Genomic DNA, 12,710 nt, shown 5'->3' on the forward strand with positions numbered 1-12,710 from the left:
GCAACATTTGAATTGCGAAGTCAGCAAGCAGAACATAGCTGGTAATCTTCAAAGCCTGTAACAACTGTAAACAGTTTAGATGCAAATGTAAGCATTTCCTTAAAGCATTCTACACTGTCAATTACAGTGTGAAAGACCTCTGACCTATTCAACATTTTCTCTTCAGGCATCCTCGGTTGTCCTGTATTCTTCCCTTTACAAAGACATCCGGTTGTTTCTATCTGAATATGACATCGATGAATGTTATTGTCATTTGGAGGATCACAATTAAACTTTTTATAGAATGCTCATTGAACTGTATTTACAGATTCACATGTATCAAACTGCAAAACACAGAAGGATTTCTGTTCAGGAGTTACCTTCTTGGTAGTGGTACTGTCAAGTGGAAAGGTAGGGAATGAATAGAAGGCCATGTACAAAACTAAAACTGTCCTTTTCCTTTCTCATTCTAAACTTAAATATAAATTGTACATCACATCCAAGAAATATTATAACAGATTGAAACTGATATTCTACTTTGTACACAGAGTATTTTAAATTCACAACAATTTAAATAACTTCTAACAAAGCTTGTTGTTTCAAATATTATTTTTGTCAGTTTAAGGTTTCTGTAAAAATGCATCCTGTGTGTGTAGATTAAATACTATTTCAGAAAAAGGGAATGAATTAAATTATTTGCCTTATCTTTTTTTTTGTTTTGGCCCAACGTATCCTGGAATGAGCAAATGCAAAAATCAATTTGTAACAGTTAAATTGTTTAGAAAAAACAGATTTAATTTTATCAACTTTAAAGTAAAGATAAAATGATGGAGAGAGATTTAAAACAAAAATATGAGTTTAAACATCAGGGACTGGTAGTATGTGCTAGTTAAAAAATGAATGAGCCTACTCATACCAGAAAAAAATTTCCCCTATTAACATAAAGTAAGTAAATAACTGATATTCAACAATACATACAACATTGTATTATAAATTTGCCTGAACATAAAAACAAAACTTAAGATCACTGTATAAGGTTAGAAGCACATATGTACTACAACTGTACATGCATAAAAAATTATTAACTTACCTAAAATTGGTGAGGAGGTTATTTTCAAAATAAAACACTGTAACTTGTATAACTTACACTTCAATACTGTACTTAAAAAGTATGATCAGTAAACACAACACTGTAGGCTTATACCGATAAAATGTTAATCTTTTAACCTAACTTAAAAAAATGGTCCATGTTGCTTGCTTTTTTTTATACCTGAAATTGTAAAAACAATTTTTTAAACTATTTAATTGTTTTATAAACTCATCGCTGACATTATTTGTTTCACAAAATTTCGTGGCCAGTTTTAGATTGGCCTGAGCTGCATGGACAGTAATGACTGGATTCTCAGTCATCGTGTTGTCATCTTCATTTCTGCTTTAGCTTTCAATTTCACTGACTGGCCTGATGTTCCACTTTATTAATTATTTTTTAATCTGCTGGAGTTTGTTATTAACACATTGTCATCATCAGCATGCACAAAATCTGTATTAAATCCGTTAAAAATACACTTTTGAAATCAATGATCCGAATCCACTTGGAGAGTGGAAGGTGGTAGTTCATCTTTCGGCTTGTAATCTTCTTTAGCTGTAACTGTAGCAAGACCAAATTTTTTGAACAATTTTGCTCTGCTGGTTAATCTGATGGCATCCAAAAAATTAGGATTAGATTCTTTTTTTTCCTTTTAAGCAGTCAAGTAATTGTAATAGCAGTAAACGTCTTAAGTAAACTTTAAAAGACTGGATAATGCCTTGATCCATCGGTTGTAGCTTTGCAGTAATATTTGGAGGCAAAAATACAATTTTTATGTCAATGAGGTATTCCAGTGCTGGGTGTGCTCAACAGTTATCAATTAGCAGTAAAATTCTTCTCTTCTTTTTTCTCAGTTTGCTATCCCAATTACAAACTTCAGCTTCAAAAATTTTAGAATTCATCTACGCCTTTGTACCAGGTAACTGGAACTTAACTTAACTAGACATTTTTTGGCATTCTTAAAACAACAGGTGTTTCTTGATTTTTCAATGAATAACAGTTGCTTTTCTCAGTTCCATTCAACACTTATTCTCCTTTAAATTTAAATGTTTAGTCTGGAGTTATTTTATAAGATAAGACCATTTCATCAGCATTAAATATGTCTTCCCATTAATAACCCAATTTTCTTAGTGGTCATTTTTCACCCAGCCAACTGCTAACATAGAATTATCTGCGCTGCCTTCTTCACTGCTAATTTTTGAAAAAAACAATTTGACATCTGTTTTTAAATCGGTTCAGCCAACCATCACTACAAACAAATGTTTTGTATCCTAGCCACTCAGCAAATTTTTCTGCCTGAATTTTCAAAATGGGTCTGTTTATGTGAATTTTTTCACTCCCCTTCACTTTGAACCTCCTAAGAGCTTCATACAAATAACTTTTTTTTTGCCTTATCTTCTTTACCCGAGGCTAATTTTTTTTCAAAAGCTGCCCTTAACTTATCTCAGTTCTTCAAATAATTGAGATAATGGAATAAAAGGTACAAGAAATTTAGAATTAGATCGCCTGTTTTCTAATCCTTCAATAAGTTTTAGTTAGTCATAAACAGAAAGAATTTTTCTTTTAATGCTAAACATGACTTATCTGTTATAAAACATTATCAAAAAACACCCCAACATGCACGCAGAAAATACACTGGCTTCAGCCTAAGTTAAACACATGAATCTACTGTACAAAGCACCAACAAAACCATTTAAGAATCTACTACCTGAACTCGACTGTTATTACTCACTCTTCCCTTCACCTTACTACCTATACAAACTTCATAACTGTGAAAAAATGGAATTTCCCAGAGTCCAGAAATAGCCAGTACAAAACTGCACGTAGCTTACTACTGCATCTGGGTTGTTTCTTATTACCCAATTTCACTTATTGTGAAGAGATCATTGTCTCCCTAGTCTAACTGAACAATCTCATTATAAAATTCTATATTTTTATATATTACAAACATACAGTACTTTTTGACTTTAACATTTAATTCTGTACCTATATTTTAAAATCATTCACATTTTTAATTACTCGGGGAACAAATTTATAATACAAATGAAAATTGTTTGTTTGTTGTAACAGACTTCTAACTTCATTATTAGCTCCTTAAAACAAACTTTACTATACATTAATAATATAAGAAACAGACCAATTTTTTTTATTTTTGTTTGCTACAACCAGAAGCTCATTACAAATGACCTCATTACAAAAGCAACTTCTACTGTAATTAGTACTTTTCCAAGCACTAAAATACAAACATAATGTAGATTTTCATACACTTTCCTTTTTATTTTTATTAAGTATGGATAAATCAGTTACTTCATATGCATACAGAATAAGTACAAAATCACATCAACAGTCATAAAAAAAAAATCAAAATGAAGCTTGTAACATGATCAAACTCAGCGTTTTATTAGAAACTAAATTTGCAGAGTACATTATATTGATTACAAATAGTCATTAGGTCACTGTTTGGTTATGTCATGAATTGCTGTTTACGCTGTGACAGATTTCTAAGCAACAAGAGTAACACGAAACTAAATCACAGTTGTTAAAATTCCATGGAAATAAAATAACAAATTCAAGTTATAATTTCAATGTTGAAATTATCTTCATTAGTATGTACCCAGCTCTATTGCACTTCCTTCTTAAATCATCCAGTAAATTTAAAATGTTCTTAAACCTATGGTTTTAATGCTTTAATTGTACATTTTAAAGTTAGATATTTGATTTCATTTGGATAATAGTAAGTGACATTAATATTAAATATTAATGGATAGCCTAATTTAATTCAAAAATAGTGATAATATCAGGAAATTTTAATATCATTTTTATTTGCAGCAATACATAAATATTAGCCTACATCTATATACATAAAATAACATGTCATGACTGATTCATAACAAATGCCCAACAAAAACTACTGAAGATAAATTGATAAAAATTTGTACCCACCTTTTTAAAGTATAAATGCACATTAACAACGGATTTTTTGTAATTCTGAATTTAAGGGAGAAGATAACTACTTATTTTTTGGTGTGTGTAGTCATGTAAATATCTAAAAAAAATTTTATTTTTTGAAATTAGTCCTTGAAAGGAGTGAAGAAAGGTAAAAAAATTTCAAATATTCCCCATTTCATACTATAATATATTCACTCAGTTTGGGCTTGCAAATACTTTTCAGATTAATATCTAAAAACACTTTTGGGTTTTTTGAATTTTAGTATTTTAAGGAATAAAAATCCATAAATTGTTGTTTTTTACATTTTTGCCATTTTATGCTAATGCTAATGAATCAATCTTTATGAGATTTGGTAGCATTGTGATGGTAATTTATGCTTGTAATTCTGATCATGTATTTTGCAGGCAAAGCCATGACAGGAAATCTAAAAAACAATTAGTGAATTCTGTAATGACGAAACTGTTGCTCTGAAAAAATTACAATACACTGATAATTTTTACAAACTGAATAGGCTTTAATTTTTATTTATGATTATTATTCCCATAAGCAAGAGTTTAATGAACTCAAAGGGGTTCAGGAGGCAGAACTCCTGGGTAGACGGAGCGAGCACAGCAATCCCTGACCAGCTAAACATCCCCTGACTGCAATGAGAAACATAAGTAATCACATAGCACAGACAAAGCCTAGATGAGAATGCTAGTAAATTGCATAAATTAAATAGTTTGTTTATACAAATAAAATTAGAATAATATAATCTAACTCATGGTTTAATATAACTGTGAAATGTAGGTAACCAAGCTACATGTTACTTAAATTCAATCAGGAGAGATCTTATGTGGTGTACTGCAATATTGAACTACATATGAACCAGCATACTGCAGCAAAACTACACAACACTTTACTTCAAATTTTTATTTCAAATCTACCTCCATCAATCACATCATTTTATTTTGACTACAAAATAATAAAGTTAACACTTCGCGGGCAGCGATGTTTTACGGCTGTGGGCGGAAGACATTTTCAAAAAAAAAGTTCATGCAAAAACTATTTCAAATAGCTTAAGCATGCATTCATGCATAAAAACAACATATAACTTGTGTTTCTGCTGATTTCTGCCACTAATCTGGTTAAGGAATACTGTTTAATTATCTTGCAAGACAAATTTTACATGAAAACGGCACAAGTCTCACTGAGTGCACTAGAATTTGCAAACTATAGGTGATTTTATTTATGTTTTACATTCAGTTCTTTTCATATAAGACACTGAAAAATAATAATAACATTGATAGTAATATAATAACAATACTAATGTTGAAGAAGTAGTGCACCTAAGCAGGGAATAATATAATATGGTTTTATAATGATAATATAATATTTTTATTCATTTCCTTCTGAATTTTTGTCTTAAAAATTTTGTTTAAATTCAAACGAAACAAGCTAAAAATGAAGTTTTGGAAGGAACCGTTTGTAAACAAATTACTTAAAAAGGAGTGAAAAAGAAAAAAATAATGCACACGTCTTGTTACACATGCATGGTCATTGAACTCATCTGATAACGAAAGTAAAATGGTTCCCAATCACATTGTATCAGGAATTCCCATCTCAAAATGATTGAAAGAACATCTCCTGGAATTTATATGTAATTATACGAGGGCTATTCAGAAAGTAAGGAATGTTTTGGAATTTTAAAAAACCAAGTACAAGAAAAACGTTTTATTATATATATGGGAAAGAGGGACTAAAATATTACTTTTCAACATAATCACCATACAAATTCAGGCACTTATCATAGCGATGGACAAGCTTTGAAATTCCTGTGTCATAGAATTCTGCCTTCTGTGATCTCAACCACTCAGTGACGCACCCATCTTGCACAAAATTTGTGGTAGCCTAGGTTCTGTGAAACAATTTCAAACAATAAAGTCCGTGAAACTTGTGGGAAACACAGAGAAAGCTAAGTTATTGTGAAACGACAATTTTCACGAATCTTTGCGTCAACTTTGAATACCAGATCGTCAGTCACAATGCTCGAACGTCCACTCTTCTCTTTATTGTGAACGTTTGTTTGGCCATTTTTAAACTGAATGCACCACTTCGACAGAACTTTCACTCATTATGTTGTTCCCGAACACTTCACACAGTTCCCGATGAATTTCTATTGGTTTTAAGTTTTTGGCAACAAAAAATGAATCACAGATCACACCTCACAACTGGCAGGATTTTCGATTTCAGCACACATTTCAAATTTGTATATAAAAACATGGACAGTGCGGAGATGTTCCCGTTGTCATGGCTGGACGCTGACTGAGATGCCGAGCACAAGCACACCAATATATATGCGATTGGCGTGCGCCTGACGGCGTCAGGTGGAAACATTCATTACTTTCTGAATAGCCCTCGTATGAAGACAAACAGCTGGTCACATTCAGACTCATATATGGGTTTCCGCCCTCCAGTGTAAGTACAGGTAGCCCATATATGGGTATTCACCCACGAAGGGTTAAATTTGTATATTATAACAATTTCAACAATACAAACTTAATACAAAATAGCCATCATATCCCAATATGCATTTCTTTTGTAAAAATTCTCATGGGCTTTTTAAAGACTATTTAACTGAAATGGAACTTGGCAGAACCATTAGAAAAAATTCATTTAAGCAACACTAATTTCAAATTTTAATCTGTCAAATTTAAATTTGCCAATATTTACGCTTGACTTATCCAAAATAAAACCACCCTAAAAATCATGTTTTTTCTTTCTACACAAGTAAAACATAAATGGCAAAAATCACATATAAATGTTATTTACATATTTTATATAGAGTAGATTGTTATAGTATAATAACATAACTGAAAAAACAGTGTAATATATTTTTTTAGCAAGAATTATGGCTCTCCAAATACAGGCCCTATTGACTCAGACAGTATAGTTGCTACAAAATGATTTAATATAATATAGCGTACAACTATATTATTTATTTAAAACTATTCTATTTATTACTCATCAATATTAAACAATAATGATTATCATTAGGAGCTAAAGAAAATATTAAGAAATTATAAATCCAGTCAATAGAACTGTACAATATTAGATGTTATATAGATTCAAAAGTAGAGAAAGAGTCACGTAATAAAATATGTCAAAACTGTAACCGATGTACTACATCAATATTTTGGTATAATGGACAACAAATCTCAAAGAAAAAACAAAATATGAAACATTATGATGCAAAGTATGCAAGAATAGTTGAAAATTAAATTCCTGAATACATACTAAATTTGATAATAATGAGAATTGTTTGATCTGCTTTGTTTTAACACAAAAAGATATGGAAACCTGTAAAATACCATTATATATAAACATACCTTTAAAATATCTGCTGATATATATTCCAGAACAGCAACAATGTAAAGAGAAACCAAACAGTCAATTTTATACTGCAAAACTTCCTGTAACATTTAAACAAAAAAACTTACTTAAAAACATAATAAACTAAATTCAAGATTTTCTAGGTATAGAATACAAAAAATTGCCTGTATTCCTAACAGTTATTTAATATAATCTAACTATAAGCTAAAACCAATTAGTAAACCTGTTTGCTTAAAACCAATTAATGTAACGTGTTTGCTATTTTATTTAAAGAAATTTATCTAAATGACTTCGGTTTGAATGCATCTTGGTACAAAGCGCATTTCCACCTCAGTGGATTTATTAACAAGCAAAATTTCAGATATTGGGCACAAGAAAATCCTACGCAGCTACACCAGCATCCGTTGCACAGCCAGAAAGTGACAGTGTGGTGTGCTATGTCATCTTACAGTGTTATAGGCCCTTATTTTTTTGAGGATGACAACGGTCTTGCGATTACAGTGACGTCGGCTCGTTACGTAGCCGTGCTTGAAAACTTTGTTGTGGAATAACAAAAATAGATTTCCACCAATTCTTAACACAACCTGGTTTCAACAAGACGGAGCAACGTCATATACTGCACGAATATCGATGGCAGCTGTACGCCGATTGTTTGGACAACGTGTCATTTCACAAAATGGTGACATTAGATGGCCTCCCAGATCGCCTGATCTCTCAGCTTGCGATTACTGTTTGTGGGGTCACCTTAAAAGCAAAGTGTTCCACAGTAGACCTGCTACAATGAAAGAACTGAAGGCAATGATCCGAGAAGCAATTGCGGAAATTCCAGTTGAGATGTTACGTCAAACCATGAACAATTTAACGAAGAGACTTCGTGAGTGTTTAAATAGAAGAGGAGGTCACCTGCAAGATGTCATCTTTACAAAATAAACTAAAATGTATGTATCCTAAAATGGCAACATTTGTACAATTACATGAAATAAAATTCATTTTCTAAAAAAAAATTTTTCATTAACGTTATTTAATTTTTTAAATTACCCCTTTCTTTGAATCATCCTGTATGAAGATTAGTGAACATTATATCTACTATCACCTCACATAAATTCTAAAAGAAACACGGTGGTGACATACTCAATCTCTCTAATGCATTTATGGTAACATAAAATAATACAGGGTGATTTTTTAGTCCTGTTACCCAATTTTAAATGTAATTTAAGATAGGGAAATTTAGGTGGAATAAAAAAATGTATTTGTTACTTACAAGAAATTTTGTAAAAAGCTATTACTTCCATAATTGTTAAAGAATATGATCAAAATGCCCACCCCTTGTGGTTATACAAGCACAGACTCTTTTCAGCATATTAGCAGAAACCTTTTTAAGAGTTGCAATAGAAATATTTGTGATTAAGTCTGTAATATTGACTTTAAGTTCATCAATAGTGTGAGGATTTTTTTTGAAGGCCTCAAACTTAATATAGCCCCACAAAAAGTAGTCAGGAGATGTGAGGTCTGGGGACCTTGGAGGCCATAAGCCCTTGCTTATTCTTCGATCATCAAAGAACTCTTGCAAAATATCCATGGTTTCTCAAGTGCAGGTTGGTGAAGGGAATCACTAACGCCCATCTCATCTGATCTTTATATCAGTGACCTACCTCAATAATGGTTTGTGAATGAAATTTATATTTTGTCTATCACAAACTTACATAGACCATAACCCTCAACATGACCTAAAACAGGATTTTTAAAGAATTCTATTAAAATTAATAAAAGTAAAACCCAATTATATTTAAGAGTATTATTTCATGATGTAAATATTAACAAATGTTCACTTTCCACTTCTGATATAATCATAAACACTTTAGAGCAGACTTTTAATTGAAGTAAAATTATATTTGTAAATATACAGAAAATGATATCAATTACTACAATCATATATAATTTATCTCTGTGTAATTTAATTATTTTGACAAATTTTACATTCAATCACAATTTTTTCAGTTTATACTTTAATACAAAAAAAGTAAATGACTTTATTATTTACTTCTCACTAGAAGAGAGCATATTAAGATATGGGCTCACTCTGTACTCCACAGGTTCAGGAAGCCAATCAAATGTAGAATTCATGAAATCTTATTGTGTGAATTGGTTATTGGTATAACGGTGTATATGAGTTCATACAAGCTAGCTTAATTTTATATTTTGTTAAAATACTATTTGATGCAAAGTATAAAGGAGAGAAAAATAATGTGCAGTACCATGCTTGCTTACATAAGAAATAATTTATAATAAATGTTTAATTTATGTGTACGTATGTATTCATATTAAATGTTTAATGTTAATTTATAATAAATGTTGTGGCAATTGATATAATTGTAATAAATAATTTTTAACATTTATGTCAAATAGTTTAGAGATTTTCGAATATCAAAATTACTGAATCACTAGTACAGAGATTAAAAATGTTGGAAAACTATTCCTAAGACAAATCCATACTTGGAACTTGCTTTTTAAATATAAAAAGGAATATATTTATTACTTTTGTATACAAGTAGAGAGTTAAAGAGAACACAGGCATTATAATACATGTACATAATATAACCTTATAATATACTGAATCACTGTCGCTTATGTCTTTATATAATCAGTAATTCATCATAGAAGTAAAGAAGAAAAAGAAAAATTACTGTTATCACTTCAGCTATTCAGCATGAGTGACAATATATTTAAGAGTATGTAGGATGAATGCAAGAGTATCTATGAATGTATATTGTACAAACAATATATAAAAAAAAATTATAATAATAATTAAATGTAACTTATTAAGACAAAAATGAACTCAACTGAACACGAATACTTAATTTCACAACAAAAATGGGAACTGGAATCAGCAGGTTCACGTAAAACAGTGATAATTATATTTTTGTGATCAGAAATTAAATGTAACATTGATCTTCTAGTATACCAATAAAATAAAGTGTTCAAAAAATATTGTTTAACACAACATTACTCCTTGTGCTTCTGTTCTCGTTAATACTTATTCTTCACTTTTTTAAGTTCATTTAATTTACTCCAATATCCTCACAATTTCTTTTTCTCTTTTTTCTTAGTACGCATATTTTATATTCATACAACTCTTTATCTCCACCTTACTACGAACTGTTTTTTTTTCTGTTAAATGGTTTCTTAGTTTTGTTGTTCTAACTTTTATTTTGTTTAATATCTTTTTGAGACGTCATAAGTATTATCGAGTTTTTTTTTTAGAATATTCATAAATGATGATTGTACAGAGAAAAGGGGCAATGCCTATCAAAAACAGATTTAATTGATATTGCACTCACTTGCTAGGAAATACTTCTTGGCCAACCTGCCTCATGCGATGGATTAAAAAATATAAAACTGAAGACAGAATGAAACACAGTTGCTCTGCAAAGCATCAGCCACCATACGCAACATGAGTTGTAACATTTATTGTAGTCATACACAGAAGCTGAAAAGATTGTGATGTCTTATTCGAATGTTTACCTTATTATAAATTCTTGACCAATCACATGACTTTTTCTTAAACCACATCAAACACTAACTTTAGGTGTGCCACACGCATTTTAAAAGATTACATGTACTTTTTCAGATCCCCATATTCATGAATTGTGGCTACCAACACACATCTATCAAGATGAAAAAAGCTTTGTCAATTAAAATTACATAATTTAAAAATAATTCATTATTACTAATTCTGTCTAAAATTTCAACAGCGAACTGGAAACATTTTTTTTTATCAGATGGTTTTATTTCTTGCAGTAGCTGAATTTTGTATGTGTACAAGTGCCTACCTTTTACACAGAACTTTAGGAATGGTTATTGTTGGAATCTTTGGCTCAAGGCTTCTACGAGCAATGAATTAAGACTTATGATTAAAGATCCAGCATCATTTTTCTAAAATGCCACCAATGTGCCTTGATCTGAGCTACAAAAGCTCCAACATTCTTTTATGATGATCCTGTACTATTTACACTAACAAACAAGATACTTCCACAAAAAACAAACCTACTAACTTCGAACAAATTGCTAAATTCTATTTTTATTTAGTAATTGTTGTTCAAACATTATTTACATGTCTTGGATGCTAGAAGATGGTTTTGTAATAATTTTGTCAAACTAAAAATTTCATTCAGTCATTTCATAGTGAATTGAATTAAACTGTTCCTTCTTTTTCTTCACATTTTAAAATCATGTTATCAGTGTGTTATTAATTTCTCAAGATCTTTTTCTATTGAGCTTGTCGGATTGTAAGTTGTTAATTTAAACTATATCAAAAGGCCCAATTCCTTAAATTCATCTACATTAATATTTCTACAAGGGTTATCATTTTCAGTATTGTTTATTCCACTATTCTTAATGTGAATAGCATTCTCCATAATTCTTTTCCAACAAACGACAGATAATTTTATTCCTTTAATTGAACCATTCATGCTGACTATAAAAACTGTTATACATGTAACTTTTTCAACACCCATTAATGGTTGAATTTTTGTAATTTTCTATCACAGCAAACAAACCTCTGTTATAGATTCTATCTTTTAAAAGTGCATATTACCTTGACCTGGTAGTTGTAATAGCAAGCATGCATTTGGCAGAGGAAAAAATCTATATTTAGATTAAAAAAAAAATTATTACTTATTATGCCAGAATAGTTAGCTTCTAACAAGCTGCCGGTTTTTTCTTAAGCCATTGATTCCAACAGCAAATATTATTCTTGTGCAATATATCTTCATAAAAATATACAAAGATATTTAAATCAAACAGTCACAGATTAAAATTTGGCAAGCCAAAGAATAAAGTGAATATTTTTTTAATCGTCTGCATTTTGACTGAGGGACATGATGTGTAGTATCACCAAAGCTGATTAACTCGATATACATTTCAAGCTGACTCTATGATCCAAAATTGTTTTGAGTTGCTCTTTAATGCAGTGTCAGTATCATGGCTTTAGTACATTTTTATCAGATATTTCAGGAGCCCAAAACCCCACAAAATTTCACAGAAATACCTTACATCAGTGATCAGAAAGAGCCTACATCAGTTACCTTACATCAGAAAGAGAAAATTAAAAAAAAAATTTAATTAGTTTTGCAGGTGGCACAATACTTCTGGTTCCAATGATAGCACAGCAAGTCTTGTGACAATTAAATAAAAAAAATTAGTAAATTTACTGGCTACAAAATCATATAACTTAATTTTTAACAACAAATGTTCTTCATGAAATGTTTAAGCAAAAAAATAAAATAAGAGAAAAAGAAAAAGCCAAATTTAAAAATTTGTTGG

At 30.3% G+C, this 12,710-nt stretch overlaps 1 protein-coding gene across 1 annotated transcript in view; it reads right to left on the reverse strand.

The window, feature by feature from the left end:
• Positions 1–12,710, reverse strand: part of LOC142323302 (protein son of sevenless-like) — a 177,823-nt gene that overhangs the window by 150,200 nt on the left and 14,913 nt on the right. Inside the window, exon 3 of the mRNA XM_075362767.1 lies at positions 7,385–7,468. Coding sequence (XP_075218882.1) covers positions 7,385–7,468 — 84 coding nt within the window. The remainder of the gene's footprint in view (positions 1–7,384; positions 7,469–12,710) is intronic.

This window comes from Lycorma delicatula, chromosome 4 (genome assembly GCF_047948215.1).
Source record: "Lycorma delicatula isolate Av1 chromosome 4, ASM4794821v1, whole genome shotgun sequence".
In the NCBI taxonomy this organism is placed as follows: domain Eukaryota; kingdom Metazoa; phylum Arthropoda; class Insecta; order Hemiptera; family Fulgoridae; genus Lycorma; species Lycorma delicatula.